This window comes from Trachurus japonicus, chromosome 19 (genome assembly GCF_045865225.1).
Source record: "Trachurus japonicus isolate A0001 chromosome 19, Traja_1.0".
NCBI classification, from domain to species: domain Eukaryota; kingdom Metazoa; phylum Chordata; class Actinopteri; order Carangiformes; family Carangidae; genus Trachurus; species Trachurus japonicus.
Genome location: NC_140925.1, coordinates 8445609 through 8473392, shown reverse-complemented (window position 1 = coordinate 8473392; position 27784 = coordinate 8445609). Strand labels below are relative to the sequence as shown.

The 27784-nt window shown below is 40.9% G+C and overlaps 1 protein-coding gene across 1 annotated transcript; it reads right to left on the bottom strand.

Moving 5' to 3' along the window:
• Window positions 1-9280: 9280 nt before the first annotated feature.
• LOC146967348 (G protein-coupled receptor 26-like) lies at window positions 9281-14091 on the bottom strand. The gene is made up of 3 exons (XM_085761056.1): window positions 13013-14091; window positions 12042-12155; window positions 9281-9677 (listed from the first exon to the last, which is right to left on the bottom strand). The coding sequence occupies exons 1-3, from the start codon at window positions 13756-13758 to the stop codon at window positions 9449-9451; spliced, it is 1089 nt and encodes a 362-aa protein (XP_085617182.1). The 5' UTR covers window positions 13759-14091; the 3' UTR covers window positions 9281-9448.
• Between the last annotated feature and the right edge of the window lie 13693 nt (window positions 14092-27784).

Genomic DNA, 27784 nt, shown 5'->3' with positions numbered 1-27784 from the left:
TTCTTTAAGAAAAAGAAAAAAGACCTTGTCGACACGGTGGCCCATTTGTATGTCACTGATTAGTTTTTTTTTATATAAACTTTGCTTTTGGCAAATTATTAAATAAAGACTATGTTTGCACAAACTGAACTATAAGCTGCTAATGTGGTAGTGTGTGGATTTTTACTTGTGGGAAACACCCTGGAAGTGTCTGCATACTGTATGGGTGTGTAACATCCAGACAATTACACATGTGGTTTAAAAAAAAAAAGAAGTAATTTCCGGATAATTTATTCCTTAATTAGGTAATTATGATTGAGAAAAACGTATTCAGTTGTTACACATTCCAATCATTACGCCAACCTAGTGCAGCTGAATATCTGAATTACATAAGTGTTGGAAATATTCACATTTGTTTATAGGCAACGATGCATGACGACATACTTCATCATAGTCATATAATCATTTATAATTTTGTGGGGGAAATTACATAGACATTAAATCGGAACCCAAAGTATTTTCGAGGAGTCTCATAAAAAGGAAAAGGAATTGAAAAAGGAAGTGAAATCATTCGCAGTAATGAGTGATTTACCATGATGCCGCTTGCTGGTTGTATGATTAATACCCGAATTATCTCTGATTTTACATTTGTTCCTGCTTTGATTGAACCTCCCTAATGGAAAATAAACTTCATTACATTCCCATAACTTAGTTGTAATCACTGTGGTTAATTTTAAGCATCATCTCATTTGATTCCTGCCGCAGTGTGATCACATCGCGGGAGTGTCGGGGTGGAAAGGCTCTAATTATCTGAGCTCTGCTGGGGCTTTTACAGATCACTAGCTTATTCTGACAACAACACCAACCCTCCTTCTCTCTGGCCAACATGCAATTAGAGGAAGACCATAACCTCTTCTCTCCTCCTCCAAAGGTTATTGAACGGAAACTCACACACCTGTCATCATCTCAGAACATTGGTGGATATATCACGGCTTGTTAATATTGCTTCCTGCAGCTCTATACCATAGTTTATTTGAGATTTTACATATGAAAAGTACCATCCAATGATTTTTTCATGGGCTCTTCTTCTGTGCAAACCGAAAACAAAACCAGTGTATTCTGGTATCAGAGTTTGTATCAGGGTATTGAGGCTGTTTTCATGCAAGATAGAAAAATGTAAGGAAGGAACAAGAGTAAAAGAACAGCTGGATGTTTGTTATGAAACTCAGTCAACATGTCTACCACATTTCCACCAGATGTCAACCTGCTGGTGGCGCTAGAGGGAAAGTCAAGAGACCATCAAAGCCAATGAGATTCTGTGTCTGGGCACCATGAATATCTGTACAAAGTTTCATGGCAAATCCGTCCAATAGCGGATGAGATAACTTCATGAAGACTTGTAAGACAAAACATCTCCCATATGGGCTACAGACGATCCCTGTGAGTGATAGTGGGTGTGGATCAGGGTGGGATTGGAGGGCGGGTGGTTGCACAGCGCAGGGTGTGTAGAGTGTGTAGCCACTGTGGCCTGCAGCTGTGATACCGTGCAGATGTGTGGGAAGACACAGGCACCAGCTGACCTTGCCAGCAGTTGAAAGGCCAACGCTTCTTCAGAAGTCGGTCCAGCCTTTGAAGTGTTTAGAGTGCCGCCCTGGATATCACAGGAGCGAGTCGCCATGCAGCGTTGGTAAACCGGCTCTTAACCTCTCTCCCCTCCGCTGCTCCAGAGCCCCGGAGACAGATTAGACTCTCTGTGGGCTCAGTGCACATCAAAGATGACAACCAGATCAGTGAGGAGGAGGGAGCGGAAGGTTGGTCAGAAAAAATTGTAGTTTATGGATTAATTTTAAGTTAAAACACATGATACAGTTTGATCCCTTATGTGCAAAAGACAGAAATATTTAAATGTGGTTTCATTTAATTGCTCTGATTAAACCTCAGGGAAATTCCAGTTTCGTGCAACAAGGTTCGACGGGGCTCATTTTCATACTTTTGACCTTGCATTAATACCAATGATAATGAAAGCTGGAAAAGTTGCGGTATCAGCAGGATTCATCCACTGGACACAATAACTGCATGTATCACATTTCATGGTAATCCATCCAATTCTTGTATACTGGCACAAAAGTCAACCTCTTGGTGGTGCTGGATGATCACCAGGGTTATTAAACACCATCTGCCAGGAAAACATTGATGTCTGCATACAATTTAACTACAATGTTTGTAGAGATGTTGATCAGTCTGGATCTCAAAGTGTTGCACTCTGGCCATCACCGGAGCCAAACTGCTAGCATGGCTTCAATTCAAATAAGATCCAGGCTGTGTTACAACAGATTAAAACTTTTGTGCGTGTGAGTTGTGAGTATATAACCTACGTTTTCTAAAACGAGCTGAATATGTTGTTCACATATGAAATATTAACACCACATTGACCAAATTTGCAAATAAAAGTCTGTGAAGAGTTTTTCTTAAAATCAATATTCCCTTAGTGTGTGAATCTGTCTGGTGTTTAATGAAACTCTACAAAAGCACCCACCAATAACTCAAACAGGATTAACCACCGTCTGGTATGACCTGGCTCGAAACGGGAGACACACACCTAACTAATCATTAACCCAACTCAAACCATCGGGGCACAGATCAGTGTGTGTGTGTGTGTGTGTGTGTGTGTGTGTGTGTGTGTGTGTGTGTGTGTGTGTGTGTGTGTGTGTGTGTGTGTGTGTGTGTGTGGTACAAGTGAGTAAAGCTTTAGTGTTGTGTGGGAGGCTGCCAGGAATAAAAGGAGAGAGGGGACTGCCCAGTGATAAAGCCACAGTGCAGATGTTAGCCCACAGCTTTCAGTAACGAGCAGACTAACCCCACACACACCAGCAGCAGCAGGGCACAGCTAGAGGACGGACACACTCACACACTGCTGGTCCGCCCAGGAGCTCCGTGTTAAGGAAAATGTGATATTAGGAGGTTTGGAAGCAAATAATTGTAATGTGTGTTATTTATTTCCCCATGATATTTGCATATTATACAGCAACTAAACAGATGAGAATAGATAATAAAATGCATTAGTTTATCCAAGTGGATTCAAAGCCTTTCACACTCACACAGATGTTTGCACTTGTAGCTGCTATCAGCTACAAGTGGCCACATTAGAAGGTCCTCAAATGCAGCTTGGCAGGTTGTGGGCTAAACTGGTTTGGTTTTTACTTGGCATAACCTTATTCATAGTGCTTTGAGGACATGACTTGTATGGAAATAAGGTTGTGTCATGTATAGAGTGATACAGGGTGCAGCTTTTTTTCAAATAGCTGATGACGACAAATGGCAACCCTAAACTACCCCTTTTAACAAACTCGCACAGACCTTTTTTTACTTGATGGTTTGTAAAATAATAAAATAAAAGGTTATGAAAAGTCGATGTGCAACTAATATTGTTGATGATGAATTATTTATTAATAATGGCCCTGTTCCATTTGGATGTTCCAGTAACTCAAACCAGCGAGCCAGCATGCACAATATCAAAGCCCTGGAACTGAACACCTCAGTGAAATACAGCCTTTATTGAGGTATTGAATTCCAGGTGTCACTGGTCCTTTACTGCTGCTGTGCGACACTGTGTCCCGAATCCCAAATTTATGTACACCATTTTATTTGAGTGCATTCTGAGCAAGTAGATTTATCCACTGTATAGTGACTCCAAGAAATAGTCAAAAATAAAGTGTGTGTGATGCCCCCGTTCAGGATGGATGGTACATTTGCATTTTTTGCAACTTTTAAGCACTAGTTTCTCTCAGACAGTTAGTTTGATAAAGGTGTAAGCTGCAGGAAGGGGAGATGTCCATCAAGTAGTTTCTGTACACTCCCACACAGTCCCGAGAAGTGGTCTGATCAACCAAAATATGTGAAAACACCTGTGTGGGCGGGGTGTGGATGTGTGGGGGTGTTAATGGGCACTGCAGGAGCCTCATCTTCCCTAAACTGCACAAAACTAACAAGTACAACTTTCCCCAGAGCTTCACTAAAAGGTGATATTTAGATGTCCCAGGAAAACATTTTTCTCCACATGCATAAATCAGTATTGACCCTGAGCTGCATCCACACCGAGGGCTTAAAAGCACAGCGACAATTTGCATTGCATTTTCTCAAACACAGTCAAACAGAAAGCATATGGTGACGTATGGGAAGAAACAACAGTAGAAGTGGGGTAAAAAGCACCATATGCTCTTTATTTATTGACATATGAAGCACATTGTCACGCTGGATTCTCCATGAGAGTTTTCACTAATTTGCCAACATGTTATTCAGATGTGGAGGTGACGTTTGTTGAGCTCTTTGCAGTTTAGTTGAAACACAAAGCAGCGTTCATAAACAAGAAGCCTGGTTTGTCTTTGGAGAGGGGGCCCTTTGCTGGGTCTTGTGCTCTGCTTGATATTTAAGTCAACAAACACAACATTCCTTCCTCTTTGCTATCATTTTTCATTACAGTACATTCTTTGTTTTGAGGCTTTCCAAGTACCTGTTAAAAAGATGTTATTAACCACTTTTCTTACACATTTTAAAAAGAAAATTAATCTTTTTTGCAGCCACTTCATTAACTCAGTTGAAAGCATATTGTGATGCATTCTGCAAAAAAGATCATCGGCTTCGTGATGGAACTTTTGGAGCTCCTTTTTCTCTTTAACCTCTTTTGATTTCTGGTCTCACATCACAGGGTTATAAAGAGAAAAACGACACACATTCCCGTGTCTTACACAACGAGGTGTCCACTTTTCGCTTTGAGTTGTGGTTTATTTCTCCCTGACGAGGGTCAGTTGACTGAACGAGTCGAGGCCAACCGTGATTAAGCCGCATGTTATGGTCAGTGCCACCCACCTGGAGATAATCACTGGCTCCTGGGGTGCAGATAAGTGTACACAGTCTCAAGTCATTTACAGCTGAGGCCGTCTCAGTCAGCCGCTGATGTTGTTTCATTACCACCTGCACTGTGGTGTGAACTGAAAAATCGCTTCCCTCTGGCTCAAACTGATTGCAGGTGGGTGGAGTCGGTCCGAATTGCTGCGGATTCACAGGCAGGAAGTTATATCAGACATGCCAAACCTTCATGTGTTTTCCCTTCCTGCCCTACAACGATTTGTTTGAAAAATGCATTAAAGATGTGATTGTTTGAGGGCCAAAGCAAAACAACAATGATTTTGTTATTGTTTGTTGATCACATATTACATATTTTTTTAGCTAATAGCAAACAGCCTCATGGAAGATGTGCTGGTTCCCACAGCCCTATGTTCCCTCAGCCCTATGTTCCCACTGGACCATCTCTACCTATCTGGACTCTACCTATCTGGCCTGTCTAGCCTCTACCTGGTCTTTTTACTAAACTTAACCAACTATTTTCTTCATTGCCTAAACCCAACCAATGGTGGGACCAAAGGGCTGTGGGAACATAGGGCCTAATTTTCAGTGACAACAAAAGTTAGAAATGTGGGAACATAGGGCTGTGGGAACATAGGCCTGTGGGAACATAGGAATGACCCCATATGCTGTAGCCTATTTGCTGCAAGTGTTTGTGGTGTGGTCCATTTACCCTGGAAGTTAGAAGTCCGAGTTGGGAATGATGTCAAATTTGAGTTGACGCTCACGCTAACACCAGTCGATAACAATGCACGTGGTTGTTGCACAATACAGTATACGACTAATTGAATTGTACAAAAACAATACACCAAACAGTGTTATATTCAGCTTTTGTTCACTGTTGCTGCATGGAGCAGCCACCTTTGATTGCAAGCTTGGTGTTACTGAGGTGCCTTTGAGTTTCCAAATTTAGGGGGCATTTCTGATGACGTAGCTGATAAGGAAGTTGGAAAATCCAACTTTTGAGTTGAGCTCACTTGGTACAGTAGGCTACTATATACTGAGGTTGGGTCTAGCCTGGGCACTTCATTTCATTGCCTCTCTCTCCTCCAGCTTTTCTGTTTACAGTGTCCTTATAGAATAATAAAACAGAAATAGCAGAACTCATTGCGGATTACTTCATTTTGTAAGAGACCAATTTCTTCTTTTTTCTTTTCATTACAGTACCAGACCAATTTGATAAAGTCTACAGTTTATTTTAATCATCATGGTCAAAATATGAAACAGTCATCTTCCTAATTTCCCCCAGAATTACAATTACAATCACCATCGACATCAGATATTCTCCTCTTGTCATCAGCAGCAGTCTCACCATCAGCATCGTCACCCTCATCATCTGTCATCACATCAGCACCGTCATCATCACTTTGTCGTCTCTGCATCTTTAGCAGCAGCAGCAGCAGCAGCAGCAGCATTTGAGCCAAGGTTTAATAAATTAGAAGGTACATAACAAACATACAAAACACTTCCGGCTGTCAAGTCAGTCACCATAACAAAATGAGGTATATTACACTCACTTCACTATCAACGACAGATAAAACTCAATTTGCATTTGAAAGCAGCACATTCCTTAACACTCAAACAAAGTACAGTGTCATCATTAAATTACATGTACGTATATTAAAAAGACACAAAAATACTTTTCACTTTGTCATTTATCTAAACCTGTCAATACTTATCATGTTCATGTTTAGCAAGTTTTTTTTTTTTTCACCAATAACCATAGTCATCGTTTATGAGAAAAATAACTACTCTACGTCAGTGCAAAAAACATCAGCAAGAAATAACCATGGAAAGCGGAATTAGGGTACAGAAATACAGTGGTAGATTCTAGGTAATGCCAATGAATTCAGTGAATAAGGCAATGATTTCTTCTTTCTATATTGTTCAAGATATCCAAATGCAAATGTGAATGGAAAAACTCTAAACCACCTCATATTACAGAATTTAAGGCATCAGATGTCTCGGAGTGCCATACAGTATTAAACAATGCACTATTCCTTCTGTTTTCATGAATCCCTAAAGTCATGGACACAAAACAAAAGCAAACATCTGTATCGATTAATTGTTAATTACATTTTTTAAAATATCTATCATCTCTTATGTGCAGCTACTACAATTTGGCTCACTGGGCATCACTGATAATTTTGGCACTGTGTGTTTTAACTGTTTATGCCACATAACACCATTACCTCCCTGCTCTCTGTCCAAATCCATTGAAAATACCATTGGAAGAACGTAAACTGAAAATAAAAATAAATAAATGTTAATTATACATATTCTGTATTCTCTGTCTGCTCAGTCTAAATCCCTCAGATACAAAACAGGTAAATCAGGCGATGCTGTGTGAGTCAAGAGGGCTCGTGACCTGTCTTCAGGAATCGCCAGGAAATAACTATACAGTACAAGCATTATGAATAAATTAACATACAGAATATGTATCTAATCAGTGTGCATGTAAAAGTGCGGTATTGCAGTCCCTATATAGCTATTCAAGGGACCTATGCTGATTAGTGATTGCCATCAATGTATCACTAAAAATGTCTTCATTTTAATTTACATGGATATATCTAAGTATAAAGCCGGAGATATAATTATACAAGTGTTTCATCTAGGCAACACTGTTCAGCAGGTAAAATAATTTAAAATGGGGAAAAAATCTGGCACCTCTCATTTATTGAATTATCTCATTTAACCTGTAACCTTATCTACAGTACTTTGCATCTTTCACTGGATGTTCATGGAATTTAACTACATACACTATACCACATTACAATACCCAACATGGTGCAGATTCCTAGATTTAAGTTTAGGTTTTTTGTAATAACTTGGCCCTTTGTTGACTAAACCAAAAGCTCCAATAGGTTGGTTAATCAAAACTAACAGTTGAATGTGTCGTACTTCTATTCTGATAAATTTGATAGTGAAGAGATGATGTTTCATGTGTTGCCTTGTTGCCCTAACTATCATTCCAGCTCTTACACAATCCTGTGCCAAAAGCCTAAACATTTTAAATGTGTAACCTGTATTTAATAATGGAAATGTGAGTGTTACAGGGTGATTTTCAAACATAATCTATTGCTTTATTTTGTAGCTTAAGACAGTTACTGTCTTTATTTAAAATCACACCTCTTGAGGTAGAAACTATTTAATGACAGTAAATATTATGAAATCTACTCCTTACAACACTAACCTAATATAGTGTTTCTGCCATAGAGAGGGAATCTATAGTAGTTTGTTATCACTAGCTCCCCATTTTCAGAGCGAATTAATTAGCTAGCATGTTAACTCCTTAAGAATACGTAACTGCTATAGCTGATGGAAAAGGCCGTCAATAATATTATTCTATACAACATAGTTCAGGCATGTTGTGTGTTTGCTAGCTCAGAAACAAGAAAATAATTTCAATCAGGAGAATGATGAAACCTTCTCTGAGCCTGAATAACATACTGACCAAACAAATATGAGGTGCTGCTTTCACGATGCTGTCACAAATATCACAACAACAGAAAATAAAGACATCATGTACGTTTCCCTTCCCTGTCCTTCTTTCCCAAGTGTGTGAGACAGCACGACGCAGTCTCTATGGATTACTCCTCTCTGTGAATAACAACTGAGGAGAGTACAGTCGGTCACGCTCCACTTGCCTAAACAACCTGAGGGGTACACGTCAGTCATGACAGCGAAGGCAGCCGGTTTTGAAGGCCCATTTTTCCCATTAAAACTCTGCTTGGCCGGGTCAGTAAGCCCTTTGAAATGGGCGCTGACAGCACAAATGTGTGAATACACATCAAACACATACTCTTGTTTTTTTCCCCCCCTCTGTTGGCCCAAATGCAGTATAGCCTAGCTACTACAAAATAAAAGTAGTCTTAGGAATCTATTCTTCGGGGGGGTGTTTTACCCAATTTTGAAAAAACCTGAGGCTGACTATGCAGTGGTACTGTCTTCTGTCTTTCTATACTGTATGTCTTATACAATTAGGGAATAAAATATATAATCAATTTTGGTTAGGCTAGTTTTCAGTGCTACATACAGTGTGAACCTATCAACTTCACTTGCAACACTTAGCACAGACTAAAACAGACATACAGCCGTTCCCGTCTTTTTTTTTCAAAGATAATATGAATATATGCTACAGTAATGTCGAAACAAAACATATACTGTAAAATAAATATATCTTATGTCAGGCTGAAAGCTACTCTAGTTAAAATAATGAGGCTATGAACTGGCCGTTCTTCTTGGGTGAGCACATCTGTCTCCAGGTGGATGTGAAATCTGCCATTGTTTAATGTCCTCACAGCAAGTTCGCTGCACTGATCTGCTGTTCTGGGAACTCAGTATGCAAGCACAGTGGTATTCCTGTGCAGGGATTTGCCCTTGTCTGTCATGACTCCTCTTCTTTTTTTTCTTTTTTTTTTGGCATGTCAGACCCAATTCAAGCAGAAGTGGACAGGAACAACCAATATTTGTCCTCTTTTTCCTCATCGACGATAAATCAGCTTCATGTTTTCCCTGACAGTTGCCAGGTCAACCCTCAGACCATATCCCATCAGTGCACGCTCTGTCACTCCACCGTCGGTATGCTGTTGCCTTGATTCTCGTGCCCGCGCCCAGACGTGTTCAAGGAGCTGCGCTTCAGAAGCCTATTGATGATGTCAGTGCATGTTTTCTTGTACTGATGCCGTAGCAGGGAGTACACGAAGGGGTCACAGGCCGCCTTGCTATAAGCTAAGCACTTGGAGACAATTCCCCAGTGAGGATTGATAGGCACCGCTGGAAATAACTCCACGATCCTGCAGGCAAGGGAGAGGGGAGGGGGGGTGAGAGCAGTGGAAAGGCAACTGAACACACTGGAAAAGACATGCATGCCCTAAGCTTATTATGCAGAATAAAAAATACATTTGAAAGACAATGTTACCCATAACATCACCATTTATTTTTCTTGGCCTGGAGCAGGGAGCTCCTTTACTGCTGTGTAATTATGTAAAGAAGCAGCATTTATTTCTGAAGAGAGTCACCTTAGAAGTATTTCGTGTTTAGTTATTGTTTGCAGTCGCCCCTGCATGATTAAATATAGGCAGCTGGCAAGTGAACTTCCATGAAGAGCTTCCCCCTCATTCTCTCGTGTGTGGATTTATAGTGCGAGGCTAGTTTTCACCTCATTTCTCATTTGCAGCCAGCAGCATTTCATGTCAGAAAAGGCAAAGGCAGAGTCCCCGGTAGAATAAAACAGACCTGTCTAAGCAGTAATGAGTGTCTGGAAACAGGCCAATTAACTGTGCTTGTGATTTAATACAGTATTAGACTGAAGGCTAAGAAGAAAAAGCTTAAATGACAGAGGACGGAGAGTTCTTTCAGCAAGCCTAAGGGATAAAAAAAAAACCTCTTGTGTACTTAAAGTACTGTATATTTGAGTGAAAGGGTCACCTAATGAGCCATACAGCCTCGTCTGTTGTTGGCTTTTCAAAGCGGCTCATCTCATGCTCATAAAGACACTAAATTGGTGCTTTCGCTCTAATTTTTGTCAAGTGTTGAAATATTTTACAGTATGTGATGTCATAAAAGGTGTAAAAAAAAAACAGAAAAGAAAAAGAAAATTGCTGATCCTATCCTCTTGCACTCTGTATGATTACTCGGTCCACAATCGAGCTCTGTCAGCACATTAACACTGGACCAACATGGGCCAGTAGCCATCACTGGCATTTGCCCACAACACTCCACAGCATCGTATAGTGAACAGGAGGTTAAGTCAGCTGCCACGCCGCACAGCAGGGTTTTTACTATACACACGATGACCCTGACAACAAATGAGCGCTGGAGAGGCAGTGGAGGAGCTTTTAGCGTAATATATTCAGATTGTTAACTGCCATTTGCAGAATGAGAGCATGCACAGTGCTGTTATGGTCATTCATTACTGTCAGTTTACTAATAACACAACAAGTTGTAGCTGCCCGTGGTCCGAATGGCTGGAAAAAGTCAGTGATAACCTGGTTTCAGAGTTCGGCAAAGTCCAGTTTAATATCTTAATAAAAGACGTTGATAAGCAAAATTTAGAAGATGATATTCAAAGAGCGCAATCATCACCTAATCAGTCATTTTATCTTCATCTTCATTACTGCAGTGTCGTACCAGTAGAGATTCATGTTACATAAGATATAGGCTATTAATATGATGTCTTGAAGGGCCAGTTCTGTGTGGTATTGTCTTTTTATTTACTATATTAGAAATTAATATAGCAGAAACAGATACTTGTATAATCAGATATTAATCAAACTGTGACTTTAAGAGTCGTGACCTAATTAAACTTAGAGAAAAGGCAGAAAAATGTTTTCCTAGAATAGTTATTTACTGTTTTTCTGGGGTGGTCCTGGAGCTGTTTACTGTCATCTGCAATTAGTTTCACACTTTCTTTTTTTTTTTTCCAGCCGTAAGCAGCTCATTTTGAAATTTACATTTTTTGAGTGTATTTTAATTTGTCACTTTTATAGTTTGGGAATGGGGCACGGATATATTCTCTGTCTTACTCAATTGGTCCCAAGCCATACCCAGCAGGTAACAGTGATGTTTTGAGATAGGCTGAACTTAGTACGTCTGAGATTAATCAACTTGGGTGTTGAGAAAAAAACGTGTCTCTGTTATTCTGTATAATCATTACCAGGAACTATGTCTCTGTTGAAATGTAACAAAACTCTCAAAAAAGGTGAGAAAATTAGGTGTTTGTGATGATTTGATATCCTCGTCTCCTTTGTATAGATTTTTTAACATGTGCAAATAAAACTCACATCCACTTGCATGTCACACTCACTATAGGCCTTGTCTGACATGCTGTCTTTATTCCCTGATTGATGCAAGTGGATTCTATACCTAACTGAGATGCACCCATCAAACTTGAGGAGAAAAGTGCTAATGCAGCAGCAACAGCAGAGCAGAGGCATATTACTTATCACAAGGTCAGCCAATCTCATCTTCCAACTCTTGCTGGTGTGGAGAGGCAGCAGAGATGAGGCAGAGGGGAGGAAGTGGGGGCAGTCGACAGCAGGGGAGGGAGGTTTGGGGGATGCCAGCAAAACAAAAGGGCTGCGTATACGCCGCAGTGTGTGTGCCAGGCCAGCAAGGTTTCCCTCTCCTCCTCCTCCTCCTCCCTCTTAAAGACTCACCTTGTGATCACATAGGGAGCGAAACAGAGCATGAAGGTGCCGATGAAGGTGCTGATCTTCCTCGTCGCTCTCTGTCGTCGCCTCTTCTGCTCCTCCAGGCAACGCTGGCGAACGCTGGGGAACACAGTGTTAATAATCAGTGGGACAGACTCACCGAGGACCTCAAAGTGTCTCCAGATATTTCATAAAAGACAGAGAGGAGTGGGTGTAGGCTAACTGCTGTCTGTTTCTGCTGGGGTTGAACAGAGAGGCAGCCAGCAGAGCAGATGAGCTGAGGCTAAAATAACCAATATATCTCAAAGACACTTTTTGTAACAAAGAGGGAGGGATTCCCTTTACCCAGAATTACAATTACAGCACTTTATATGTGTGCATGTGTGAGTTTTGGCGTAAATCTGAATGCAGCATGGCTGTGATGTCATGATGACACCCTGCATTAAATTATAGTTTATGGAAATTAGGTCATCAGTGTGAGGCAGGAGTTAGAACATCAGCATGTATCTAATAGAAAGTAGCTCACAGTAGTGACACACACACACACACACACAGACACACACACAGTGGGTTTCCAGCCATACTATATAAAGGCAGAATAAAGCAGTCACTCTGTATGACATTTCGGTGTAATCAGATTTTGCATCCCCTCTGAATACTGAGGGCACAACTCAAATGTCAGAGCAAAGCAGCATTAACTGTACTGTTTTGTCCTGGCACAGATACAGACCAGTGTCATTTCAGGTTTTAAAATCAACATGAAGAGGGACTGAACACTGACAGGACATCTTCCACTTTTATGATCCCAGGGTTGCTTTGTACAGTTTGTTCTTTTTCTTTTTTTTCCCCTCTTTTTTATTTTTTTAAACTGAACAATCTTGAAATAGGCGTTTTCTACACAGAACTACAGCTCTAGGATCAGTGGCAAGAAGTGCTTCAATGAACAGAAACAAGAGTGATAAGTGAAAGGAGCTCACCTGGGGTGTATGTCCACCAGCAGCACCAAAGTTTGCATTGTAATAACATCGATCCTCTTACAGTGAAACCTTGCCACTTTAAGCACTTTGAGGTATGTGACACATAACACTATAAAAGACAGGAGAAAGGTGAAGGAGTGGAAAAAGACGGTGAAGATTACAAACTGGGTCCGACTGCTCGCCCTGGGGTTGGACAGGGTGCAGGACGCGTAAAGCCGGTGGTATCCCACCCAGGAGAGGCAGGTGGCCACCGTGGAGAAGGACATGGAGTGCACCCACGTGTAGCCGAGCACAAAAGCCGCGTCTTTATGGCGCATTTTGGAGTGATACCTCAGGGGGAACACCACCGCGATCCACCTGTCGATGCTCAGAGCTGCCATGCTCAGCATCGAGTTGGTGGACAGGAAGGTCTCCAGGAATCCCACGATCTGGCAGAAGCCGTCTCCCCCCGGCTGCGCATTACTGACAAGTCCCACCAAAGTGAGCGGCATGTTGGACACGGTCAGCAACAAGTTGCAGAAGGTGAGGTTGAGGTTGAACAGACCGGGGACCTGCTTGCGGATCTCCGGGTTGTACAGAAAGCAGATCAGCACCAGGACGTTGGACAGCAACGACACTATAATAATCACAACCACCAACACAGAGAGAATTACCTCCGCAGTGTCCATCCTGTGGCCCCCCCGAAACTCACTTATCTCCACTTTTTGTGCACATATCCATTCTTGTTTCGCCGCATTAGATGGCATTAATCACCCATAGCCGTGTCCATGCATCCCCAGATCTCTCCACCGGAGGAGATCCCCGTTTTCTCTCCACTACATTGTCTCATGCGCGAGCCAGCAGAGATAATCAGGAGGATCCCGGCATGATAAGAAGTATGTTTGGGGATTCGCAACGTCGATTTCCCCCTCTCTCTCTCTTTTTTTCTCCTCTCCACACTAAACTACATGAAACAAGCTCCCGTGCCAAAGCTGCTCTATTCTGGCACTGCGTCTTGCAGTGGGGTTTTGTCGTCCTGTGATGCGCTCTTGAGGCATCACCCCTCCGCACACACTGCACAGTGTGTGGGCTACTTGATCTCTCCCCCGTCTCCTCTGAGAAACAGTCAAAGACAAAGGGCATTAATAAGAGTGAAGTGGGGGATTCTCAGCAGAGATAGGAAATGGCATCGATTCCCCTCAGACTTTCCTTCCTTTCACACAATCCAAACTTATCTTTGGTGGAAATTGGAAGAACTAATTTAACAGTAAATTGCACATCTGTAAAAGATGTGCAAATGTGTAAGATGATTTGGTTATTTCACTTCCCGGACTATTTTCTTTTCAGATGAATAATTTATTGTGAATTTCCTGCTGGCATTAAGTGATGTCATCCTTTGCCTGATGTACTATTCAAGGTGCATTTGTCTTTCTTCTCAGGCAAAGGGAGACCTGGCCAAGGAGACAGCAGCACATACAGTACATGACAGGTAGAGAAAACTGCCACACACTGCACAGCAGAGCATAAACATAAGCAGACTTTTCTCAGTTCTCAAAAATCATCACACCACATGTTACCATCTTCTCTCTGCCTCATTTACTCTAATCACATATTTTTGAACCAGACTCTCTGATAAAAGAGGAAATGAAATCATGTTAAGCTGGTTCAAGTTGGGTTCCATTGCGCTTTGAAACACCATTGCATTCCAGCAGCATCTCATCCTCCTCATGCTTTTCTCAAACATCTTCACTAATTAAGTCTGCCTCATCAGATTGATAAGGAGCAACATCTTCCGTTCCCCTGGAAGCCGGATGACGCCCCCGCATTCTGCTGCTGCCCCTCTGGACTTGGAGTGTGGAGAATTTTTCCTCTGAAGCGTGGGACTCATCGGAGTGTGCTGCGGCACGTGAGCCACTGAGAGCGCTGGAGCAGGGTGAGGTGGTTGGTTGTGGTTGCAATAAGGGAAGGGGTTGGGGGGGGGGGGGGGAATGTGTGGGTGGAAAGAGTTATTGTTACTGCAACACACATCCACATGGTGTTTGACTGTGGAGATGTGACACAATGCAGGCCACCTTGTTCTCTTCCACTTTCTCCAGAGTGGCAAAAGGTGAGATGGAAAGGGGAGGGGGGAAAAATAAGGGGGTTGGATGTAAGGCTCATTAAAATACCATCCTGTAATGGTGTCTGAGGAGTACATGGGATGGATGTTTGCTCCTGATGCAAAGGGAAGGCGCCTGCAAGGGAACGACCAGACACCTCTGGCAGCTGCTAGATGTCATTAGGCTGAAATGCAGCCCGAGTAAAGCTTTTGCTATGATGGAGGCATTTCCAGCATTACACTCTCACTCTTATGTCATGGGAGGGCGGAGGCAATCAGCCTCTTTGGAGAGATGGCACAATCATGCTTTGTCATGCCAGCCCAGCGCTCCTTCAGCTCTTTCCTGTCGGCCTTATCAGCACAGAGCCACCAGTTGATATTGAGCACAAGTGCAGCTCTTTCTTTTTTTTTTACGCTTTAATTATTCTTTTCATAATTGAATGGCAGTGACACAGACAATAGTGCTTGTGAAAAAAAGTCATTGTAAAAATATAGCTTGCAGGCGACTGAATGTTGAATGATGCGGAAGGATTTTGTTGTTCCAGGTGGAAAAGTCACTAAGATTAGGATTTTTTTTGCTGAAGAGAAAAACAAAGCAAGACAACAAACATCTTCACTGAGCATCATGCCACATTAGACAGATGCGTATGGAAATAGCTTTTGATAAATATGGATGCTGTCTTTCAAAAATAATACAAAATATCCTCTTTCATTCCACCTGAAAGAGTATTTATTTGAGGGGGAGTATTATGTGTATGCAGATCCATGTAAATGAGGCCTTATTCCAACTGGACACATGGGCTTTGACAACTCCAGACCTCAGGTGATATCACCTAGAATGAATAGAGCACAGCAGCTCCTTTGTCTGATGTCGGCAGAGTGCGCTTCACTGTCACATACAGGCTGTTTTCATTATCATTTATTCTGCTTCTTTTTTTTTTATTATTAATATGTCCAAAGATGCACAACAGAACAAAAAGAAGCCGGAACCACTGGATAAAACCTCTGGGTTCATACTGTGTTTGAGACAAGATCTTAAGTCCGCAGGTCCGCACTTTGAAGATAATACCTCTTGTCAGAAGATTTAACAAGTGCAGGACTTGACTGTGAGAGATGGTAGGACGAGAGAGAGCCTGCAGCGCTCCTCCTCCCTTTTTGCTGTGACAGTGTGGATTTGAATCCGCTGCCAGTTCCAATTCCACACTTGAGTTCCCTCAGATTGGCAGGCCAGCATAAATTTTAAACCTAGATGTATGCTTTAGCTCCTACGTTTTCCTGACTCACCTTTTGAGTATAGGCTTGTCACTTGTATATATTCAACATATCTCAACTAGCATTGCAAGGTTTTTAATGATGACTTGAGAGGAACTTACTTTTAAAGTTTGGGGAATTTGGTTCAAATGTGACAAGTTGGATGACTTGTGCGTTACGTAACTCAGGAGAGTGCAGCCGCCTTATGGCTCAGAAGGGTCTCATAGGTGAAGACAGGAGGGACACTCGCTCAGACAAGAGGCTTTATACAAACAGAGTGAAATGCCAACCTGCAAGTAAGGAGAGGAAGGTGTTGACAGTGCTAACGATAGTGCTGAGACGCCAACTCCATTTTACCCCTGACTTATCACCACTGCAACCAGTCTGATATTGACCAGCTTGTATACACAGAACAGTATAGCATGGTTTTTTTTATCAATATTTCATTGCAAAAATGTTAAGCCTGTTTATGGTTAAATGAGTTTACATGACAGGAAAGGTTCAACATTTGGGGAATCACATTTATTTGCAGGGAAATGTCAGTCTGATGAATCCTCTGGGGACTACGAATGACTGCAGCAAGTTAAATGGCAACTCATCCCATAATTTTAGTGAGTTTTAATGTGTGATATTTCAGGATGGACTAGTAGAAGTAGACAGACATTTCCACCCAGAGCCTAACAGCAAAATAAAACTTCAACAACCAACAATTGTTATTTTATCATTAACCTCATTACAACAAAGAATAGATAAGATTCAGACACAAATAAATACAATCACAGCATCAACAATAAAAAAACAATATAAACTCATTCCGAGAAGTTCCTTTTAGATCAAATGTTAGGCACGAAAAACTGAAGAAGAAACCAATAAACACATTATGAGTCCTTAAAGTTCTCCAACCTGAGCAACAATGGTTGATTGATACCTACGATTGCAATATATCCTGTCCCTCCCCTCAGGAAACACCTCAATCTGTGCTCCTAATTGTTCAAGTCACATTCATCTTAATTTAAACATATCCGTTAATGACGACAGGCTTCAATGCTCAGGGGAGCTCTCGTGATGAACCTGAGCAGCGCTTTTGTCACATCGTACATGTCCCACTACCTGTTCTTGTCAGACAGACACATCTATAATTAGTAAATGGTTCAGTCAATGAGAGCTATGACAGCGACAGGCTTTAAAAGGCTGTTGGAAACCAATTGAGGATGTAGAGCTAAAAATAAAAACCCCGTTCAGATCTCTTTTTCGTCTGTGATTACATCATATTATCGGCCGCGTCTGCTTGTTTGAACAATGCCGGGATGCTTTTGATTGTGTAACGACAGGTTTATGCTTTGAAGATCAAGCCTGTTAACACTGAAATAATTTGACTCCCTCTTGTTCATTGCTATTAAGAATATGCTCTTTAATCCACATAAACACTGTCTGCACTTATTTTACGTCCACACCGTGTAATAGTGGTGCAAAGTTGTCAGGCTCTGCCCTTGAGTATAATTTTGAGGCGCATTTATTTGAGCTTTTCCTTTTTATGCTACTTGATCATTCTACTCTGCTACATTTCAGTGGGGAATTTTACTCCGCAGCCTGCAGTACATCAGGCAGCTACTTACTGTTTACTTTGCAGTGGGAGATTTTACATAAAATCATATGGCATATGCTAACGGTGTTTTTGGGGCTGTTCTTTCTGAATAAAACAAAACTGCGATATGGATGCATAAATGCAAATCTAGATCTGATGATTAGACTAGTTAATACGTCAGGGAATCAGCAAATTCAGTAGATTTCATCCTCTGGGGACCATGAATGTCTGTACCAGCCTTCTTGATAAACTTAGATACCTTGATACTTGATAAATTACTTACTTTTGATGCTGCTGCTACTAAATACTGCACATGCATTCTACCAATGGCTTTCTTCAAACTTCTTAAACTATGAACAGTCTTTACACTTCCAGTAGTTACATTTCAGCACTCTGCACTGCATAAAGGACACATCATCACCCTCTTAACTATAAGGCACTGCTGCTGCATCATGGTCCAGAGGCATTTAAAATACAGTTCATAAAGCACTGCTGATGTTAATGCATCACTAACAATAATCCAATAATGTAATAACATATCACTGAGTGCTGTGTATGAATTCTAGGGAAAGCCTCCATGATAAGAGGCTTTTGTCCATGTCCTCCATCTGTATGTCTGGCCGGCCGGGCAGTGCACCATCCAAAACCCCCCTGAACAGTCTGAAGCCGCTGTCTTTTCACGTTAGCCTTGGTGATGTCGAGGAAACCCAGCACCGGGCTTTAGCTCGCCATCAGCAATTTATAATCAGCACACTGTTAATATGGGCTCTGGACTATGGAGGAAAAGCTCCTTTTTTTTATGGATCTGAGAGGTTTTTGGCTGTTTAACAAGATAGCCCTGGCTGCAGTGCAAATATAGGCAACAGTAACAAACACAAAACCAAACAAAGAAAGAAGGATTTTAGCTTTTGCATGTGCTTTACAGCAAGTTGTGACAAATAGCCTCTTTGTTAATATGTGTATCATAAAACCTTGGCCTGTAATTATTATCCCCAAGCTGGACAGTTTTCTGCAAATATTTGCTGTGTGTGACCGTTCACTGCTGGATGGCGTGAGATTTATAACATAATTATGTTAAAACTGTTGATCCTCACAGACAAGAGCGGGAATGAACTACATTTTTGTCTGATACTGACGGGAAAAAACTGCAGCTGAGTTTGTTACCGGTGGGATTTTCGCCACATTATAATATAAAAGACAGATGTTTTTGCACATTCACCCTTTACAGTGTCAAACTGGGTCATACAGCAGCTCAAATGGGAGGCAGTCTGTCTTTCATCTCTTTATTTCACAGATGAGTTCACGGTGTCATTATCAGCTGTTCTTTGAAGCCTCAGCTACATCAAACAGCAAAAGCAAACACAATTTGCAATGTATTGATCTTCTTATTAGAAGTTCTCAAGCGTTTTTGGATTCAGTAAGGTCCAGATAAACATGAAACAGAGAATCATATTTTGTCTTGTGATTTTGGCCAAAATGCACAAATTGTATTTTTTTTCTAATGAATTAGACTTAAATGTGTTTATATACAGTCTAAATGGTTTAGATGGGTTCTTAAATTTGTGGTGTGAATTGATATCTCTCTTTGTGGCAGCGGTTAACGTTTCACATAATACAGCAGTAATGTGAAGGGGAAAGTATAGTGCTGCTTTTTTATAGACTTGTTTTCTAGGTTTAGTGTCTGTCAGCCAACGTAGAAATTACAGAGCAGATCTGACAATCAGTCCACTCCGTGTGCCATCAAGAGATAAAAAGCCAAGAGCAACTTCAACCTTTGTATGACCCTGATAAAAATGAACCCTCATAGCTCCAGAAAATGTCACCTGATTCCAGCATGTTTCCCTTGATTTTATTGTGTGGTGAGAGGAAATCTGTCAAGTATTTGATGATGACTCGCAGCAATAGTTTACACTAGGTCCAATACACTGTGAGTCATCAAAGTGTAAATCAGTCTGAATAACTGAGACTCACATCCAAGGAGTGGTTTGGTTAGCATAGCTTAGCTTACGTAATAGATGGAGCGGAAAAAGAAAAAAATATGTAGCCCAGCTCTGTCTGAAAGCTGTAAAATCTGACAAAAATAACAGTTTAGAGTGAATTACTATAGTATAGGCTAGCAACTAACAGAGCAGTCACTAAATTATGAGATAATAGTGATCTATGGAGAACTGGCTTTCCCTGGCCTACAGTCTTTAAGCTACTAAATTATGCTAATTCATGGTTCCATATTAAAATAAAAAATCTTTTGATCTATTTCAGTAATAAAACAAATAACCTTTGTTACCAAAATTCAAAAGTGTTTCTTTATGACGTTCTATAGTATAGGCTACATGTCCATATCAATCTGAATTGCAGTATCCCTCAGAGCAAGTGTGTACCTTATACTGGCATCGTTCTCAAACACAGTGTGTTACCAAAGTTGCTCTCAGGAAAAGTTTTCTGGGATGCAAATCCATTTGGGAATCAACGCAAAAACATAGTTTCTGAGTGGATTGTGGGAATGCCTAGAAAATACAGCAAAGAGAAGCAAAAGTGTCTCTGTGCAGTATGTCACAGACCAGATAAATCAAGGTGCATGAGTGTCAAGGAAAAGGCATGTGCACCGAGGAGCCAAGGGCACTTCTCTTGGCTTGCAGAGATGAAAAAAGGGGGAGAGAGAGAGAGAGAGAGAGAGAGAGAGTTATGAAATTGAGTCTTCTGCTCCTCTGGATGTTTTCTGGACGCTCCGCCCTCTTTCATGTGCATGTCGGCCTACAGTATGTGAGCATTCTTCAGTTGAACAAAATCTGCTTCGATCCATCCTCTTTAATCACCTGTGCTCCGCAACCTGAACTGTGTCTGTGTTTTACACCGATCCAAGCTTCTCATCCCCTGCTTTGTGTTGAAAAGTCAATTTTCTCATCCACTGATCTAATTCACTGCAAGGATTAATTTGCTACCCTAATTTGATTTCACAGTAATTTAATAAATCCCCTAAAAATTCCATCAGTGTTCAATTCACCTTTGAGAGAAACCTTAATTAGAACCACTAATGCGTAATTATTCTTTTATTTCTGGCTTAACGTAGCCAGCGTGAATAGAATGCAACAAGGGGGATGACAGCAGATTTGGGCTTCAGAAAATTAATTTCATATCAGCATGATTGCATGAAAATGAGAGAGTAATTTTTTCTCCCCTCTTTGCATGGAAGTGCCGTATCCAGCTCGCAGGAAACTGCAATTAACCTCTGGTGTCACCTCTCCAGTCTGCAGCTCTCACACTGTGATGTAACCGTTACTGCATCAGTAAAGTAACTTTCTTTCTGTGATGTGCAGAGGGAGTGGAGCTTGATCGATTTACAAACACACTTATTATCAAACAATATGACTTGCAACTATCTCCTCCATGAGTGATTTTGGTGTATAGAAACCAGCTTCACATCTCTGCAGTCACCACTGATCAGGCTGAATAGCAAAATCTGTGACTCTCCTGTTTGTTCAGGGGGGTTGGCTTATAAAAGAGATTATCTCAGACATTCACTGTCATGATGACAGGAGCTCAGACATTAAATCAGTCACTCCTGCCATCTAGTGAAGAACTGCAGTACTACAAACTAATTCAAAGCCCCTGTTGAACTGTTATTACACCAGCGCAGCAAAATTTAATCACTGGTTCCTCCTTGTGGTAAAGCAAGGTCAGTGCTGTTTTTGTCTTTGTCATATTCATGTTATTTATAGTTCATATCTTTCCCTGTGGCATTTGTAAATTGCCTGCTTGGCTTCTCATAGATAAATGAATTATTTGATATGTTTTAAAGTAAGTAAGAGGTGACCTACAGGTAGGGCTCTGAGCCAAAAGACTGTTCGACAAGTTGAAATGCTATTACAGAGTTTAATTTTATAAGAAATAACAAGGTGTTAGATCAGGTGGTGTCGATATGCAACTATCCACAAAGACTCTGCTTCCTTTTAAAGGTAAAATAGCTTCTTGTGCCAGAAAAGTGACATACGACAGAACAATACTCCTGATTTGATAGACAAATTAATGGCAGGTAAAGGTGAGCACATTGTTAGAACTAATTTAAATGTCAAAGGTCAGAGTAAAGGGCCCAAGACAAACCTCCATTTTAATCAGTGCAGTATTTTGGGAGCCGTCGTCCTGCCCCTGCAGTTGAGATCAGTGCCACTTCACTCCTTGTTGAGATTAATAGCAGGCACACATAGGGGGCCATTAATGCTGAAAAGCCACTGCCCCACCTCTTTCCCCGCGCTGCCCTGGGAGCTACAACCTCCAGAAAGGCTCCACTCTGCGAATTAATGGCGCTCACCAGCCGTATGAAAAAAAACTGGATTTTAATTATAGGACTCGGTGATACCAGAGGAGAGACATGAAAGAGGGCAGCAGGGAAACCTTTTGTCCTTCAGAGGCAGCACAGCTGAGCTCATTCAAACTTTCATTGGATCCCATGCTAGAGCAGGGTTTTACTACTGGTGAATAAAAATAGGAAATTACGAAACATAGTACTAAATGTGTTTGACTTAACCTCTAAAGACTGACTTTTTTTTTATAGGAAAAGATTTTCAACAGACAGCAGGGATTGATGACAGGGGTTATTGAAATTTCTTCTTTATACAAATGAAATGGAGATAATTTCACACTGCCACTGCCTTGTAGCCATTTGTCAGACTGTACTGACAGTTGACTGCCGCCACAGGCCCCACACCAGGCTCAGGACGCTCGCCTGCCAGTTCTGTAACAGTATCCAAACGGAGATGGTCTGGTAGAGTCAGCACCTCCAGTAAATGTCTATAATCCGCTGTCAGCAGCCAGAGGAGGATTTCCTAAACTCCTGAGCAGAAGCCAAAAGATCCCAGTGTGCAAATAAAACATACCATCATTCAAGTTGTCCTTCAAGACATGATAGTCTGTGCTAAATATGTCAGGAATGGCTGAGTGTACTTTAAGCGCAACAAGACAAAAATAAAATGACTTATTTTAGAACTATCTTGAGTCATGAGTTGGTCTAGACTTGAATTTAATTAGGGATGCTTGTTTTTCTCTGTGCCATTTGCTGATCAGACAAACCTTGTTCTATTATTCATTCCAGGACAGATAAATAATGTCAATCACAAACTATGAAGGGGTATTAAAGGTCCACATCCTGCCGCATAAGTAGGACATTCATTGCCCAACGAGTCCTCCAGAGGGCAGGGGAGACAGCCTTCCACCTGAAACCCAAGAAGCACCTCTTAAAGAGAGTCACTTGCAATCAGAAAGCCTCCATTTAATTACAACACACAGGAAATTACTGAGTGAATGGGTCAGGCGCTGATAAGAGGCTGAGCCCCGGGGATGACAGCTCCTGAAACTCGAGAAGCCCCCCACCTACCCCCGCCACCCCAATCTCAAAGCTGACTTATCACAAAGGCCAAGTCTGGAAGCCTGACAATCAGATTGTACTGTCATCCAGATTCATAATTAATATATTTATCAAATTAATCGCTGAAAAGAGCCCTGGCCTCCCGAACAGTGGGCAGATTCATCTGCCGCTGGCTCAGCTTACAGCTAATAACAGTGTTGTCAGTGAAATAGGCCCGGAGTGGGCCGATGCCCCAGACCTCATGACAGACAAATTGCTCATCTGTGTAGAGATGATATGGGGAATTTAGAGAGTGAAAGAAAGAAAAAATGTCATTGTTTGGTGACAACCACAATTGCACCCTTGTTTCAGACTGTGAGTACCAAGTTGGAGGAACATGAAAGGGGCATTTTCTGTTTGGGGAGAGCTGAAAATACCTGTTGTTATACCTCTGGTTTGACAAATCACTCATCAAAGGGTCTGTGTAGCTGCTGCATGTTGTTCAAGTAAGGAAGAATGTTTATAATATTTCATTACCTAAATGAAAATGAAAGACTCTTATATAACACCCCCTAAAGCTGTTTAAAGTAGAAAACACAGTTACTTCACTTAATCTACATTTTAACAACAACTGTTTGTAGAAGTTTATAACTTGTGTTTTTCTCATTTTATTCTCAAAAACAAAGACAAAACTGTGTGTTTTAATAATTAAAACACACAGTTTTGTCTTTGTTTTTTTGTTTTATTTTGTTTTTTCACTTTTTTCACCTTGTCCTCGGAGAACAACTTCCACCAAAATGTACTGGAAAAATGTGTAAAGATAAATATGAAAAATGACAAGGCTTCTCTTAATAGAATAGCCATTTACTTTGTTAAGATGTCACCTCTGATCCTTTCAGAGCTAATTACAGACTGGACACATATGGTTCAATTCAGAGCACTAATGAGAATCTTGAGAAGCTGCTGGAGGAAAATGACGTGGCATCTTTTGTCTCCTATAGATTCACATCTGAGCCCATTGAAACTAATCAGTAATCAGTGGTCATCATTTCAGGTCATCAGTCAGTGGTATGTGTCAATGTAACAACAGAATGAATGTCTGTGTTACACAGAAACACACATTAACTTTATATATAATATAAATAATAATATAATACCCTAACCTCTTTAAAGGTATATTTCAGCTTTATCATTTGTTGTTTTGCTACATTATAGTGACCCTTATTTATTTTATATAGTATATGAACCTGCACATTTCTCTTTATTGTAGATGTATTGTCTTGTTTAATAGCAGCCTGTAGATGGCAATGCTAGGCTTCCTCATTCTTTAGTTGTAAGGAAATAAAGTAGCTTTGTAAAATTAAATTAACTCACTGAGAAGTCATTGTACAGAAAAATAATGTAGTCACTGAGCCAAAACTCTGATCTGGGCTCAAGAAAAAATACACCCAGAGGACGTAAACGTGCAAAACCTCCCAGGGTGACATACACAGTTGCAAACTACACAACTACAATGTTGAATAACACCGATGATCCTTGTTCAAGTCAATTGCTCTACCTTCTGTTTATAACGTGAAGGTGAGAGCAAGAAACGTTCAAACCAATCTTGTCCTGTTTACTCTGTGATAATGTTGTTTTAACATGTTGTCCCTCAGTAGCACTTGTATAGTTGGTGTTTACGCTGTCTGTCAGCAGCTAGTTGAAGGCCTTTTCCACACTGAGGGCTTGGCTGGTTCAACTCCATCGCCTGAATGGACCCACTCTCAGCTGCCGGCGACTGCGCCAGGCAGGTAGCAGAGGCTTTTCAGCGAGGCCAGCCTGCATCAGTCAACTTAGTGAGAGGGCTCTCTCTGTAATTGCCAGCTATTACAATATGCGGCACGAGGAGTTCAACACTATTTTCAAACATGATGAAATGGCATCAAGGCCTCCTCTCACATCCAGTGATAATTGAACAATTAAACTTTAGCATACAAATTACCTCTTCATATGGCATAACTAATTACTGAGGCAGGCCAGTCACAAAAAAGGTTCTTTGAGGTCGAAACCAAAACTGTTTTTCACGCCTTCGCGCTTCGTTTTTTGAGCCCAGGTTTAACTGGGTTTATTATATCAGGGGAGATTATGAGTTGTCTGTTTTGTTAGTAATTTGGCTTTCAGCACATTAGCCAAAAAACAACCCCATAAAGGGTCATTTCACCTCATTTCTACAGCCTTATTTTTTCTGACCTCATTTCAGTGCCTGGGCTTTTTCAGGTGAAATGGTCCTAATTATGCAGGTGATTGAGACCCAGGAACATTTTGAGACCATTTACTTCAGGTCATCGAGCCGCAACCCCTATTAACCATCTTGATTAGACAGGGTTTAAATCACACTGTTTGATTGGGGCAGTTAAGCTCTTTATACTCTTCACTCTAAAATGGTAATTCTCTCCAAAACGAATGGAAAAGAATCCTCAATCCAGCATATGGAGAATCTCTCGTATTAATAATTCAAAGGAAATGAGCAAAAATTAGTGAGCTGAGCGTCAGCAGTGTCCTGTAGCCATTACTTCTGCAAATGAGATATTTGATTTGAAGGATTGAAAATGGAAATATCGTCAGCATACAAAATTATCTCTTCTTTTTTTTTTGGCAGTACTAGAAACTGAATATCATATTAACATCATCTGCTTGTATGATGTTCAGATTCTGACAAATACACAAGATCATACTTTTATCATTCCCCAGATTATGCTTGTTTTCGTGCTACTAAGGCGACTAAATCCTCGATACAGTCGTAGCTAAGCCCCCAAGTGTGAACTCTGATGCCTAATTAGACTTTAGAAAGCCCCAGAAAACCCTCGGCAGCTCCTCACACACACAGCTGAGCTCTTCAGGTGCATTAGGTGAAAATGACATCGACGCTGACAATAGTAGATGCAAAGCTTCAGGAACCACTTGAAGCCTGCAGTGGACATGGAGAGGTCCTGCATTTCAGTCCACGACAAAAGGCTGAACACAACATAGGTCTTGCATTTAATGACACCAGAATAACCATGTTGCTATAATTCCTCAGCTAAATTCTTCTTCTTTTTCTTTGGGGTATTGAGTGACTAAAAGGACATAAAACGTTGCAGGCTAAAATTGTTGCGAGACACACATGCGCTTATGACAATGTTTGACACCATGAACTCCTCGGCGGACAAGCAGAGATGAAACAGATTATAAATTTGATATTAGTTCCAACCGAGAAGGCCAAACTAGGAGCATGAATCACATTTAATATATAAACATGGCTGTGTTTCTCACACGCGGACACGCACAAGTCATTTGCAAGTTCCAATACAAGATGATTATATGTGTTGATACGTCAAGGCAAGAGATGAAAACGATTGGAAATGTATCATGAGGTGGTGATTGTGGACAATATTAAACTGCACAAAGAAGCTTTTGTTCTTGAATTCCTGCAGCAGTTCAGCCAGTATTGCCTCTGCTTTAATTTAATATCTATTTATTTTACTCCATTGTGTGGGTTTTATTGAGGTTGCGCCTGCTTTATCGGCCCGATCTAAACCAGAAGTGAAGGTCAGAAGGGACAGAGTGCCTCTGTTTATTGGCTTCCATTGAGCCCATATGAGCTGATTTGGCTATCTGCTCTTGATATTAAGCTCTTTCACAGTATTTTGTGCTATCCGGATATTGTTTATCAGCACATTGAGATTTTCACTGTGTATTTACCGCTGAATTAAATATTCTTCATCACTTTTGTAATATCCTCTCTGTAGGCTCATGCAGGATGTGAGAATCCTGTTGAATGTGCAAGAAAATCCTTAGTTCTCACTATCTGTGACTTGAGGGGAAAAGAAAAGCCAATATGGGAAAAACCTGAATAAGAGGTGGTCTCAGGCTTTTGGACCCACTGTGTATTTCCTCAATGTCTTTCCATACACAGAATATAAAGCCTTAATCTTAATGAATATCAGTTTTAGTCCTTAGGTCAACTACGTTTTGCACAGCTATAATAAAATTGATAATATATCGGAACATGTTTCAAATAATATAACCACAACTCAAACTTGAACCCAGCTATATATAGCTCTCTGAATTATTCTATATTTATCCTCTTGGGCCAGGCTGAAAAACTAATCAATACAATCACACGCTACTTTTCAGTCCCAGCAGGTTATTTATTAGGAGGTGGATCAGATATGAAGCCCTTGGCACTGACTTGAGAAGATAAAACTTTGTATGGTGTTTACCTTGCCACATGTCAACTTAGTAGATTTCCATTATTCAGTTGCTGTTTTTTTCTTCTGAACCTTATTGTACAAAGTCCCTGACAATAATACAAACTGCTAATCATGTGATGTGAACCAAACTCCAATACAGCAACTTATTGGACCTCATGGTGGGACTAATTTTCTCAGCTGGAGATGATGACAAGATTTCCATCCAACAGCACATAATAAAATGCTAATCTTTATCACAGTGAGTATCTTTTTCTTTTTTTAACATTAGTGTTTAAAAGACATTTAGTGC

Coding starts and splice junctions, on each gene's coding strand:
- LOC146967348 (XM_085761056.1), bottom strand. CDS start 13,758: ATGCCATCTAATGCGGCGAAACAAGAATGGATATGTGCACAAAAAGTG. Junction 12,156..13,012: donor CTGGTGGACATACACCCCAG/GTGAGCTCCTTT, acceptor TGTGTTCCCCAG/CGTTCGCCAGCGTTGCCTGG. Junction 9,678..12,041: donor GCTCCCTATGTGATCACAAG/GTGAGTCTTTAA, acceptor CCTTGCCTGCAG/GATCGTGGAGTTATTTCCAG.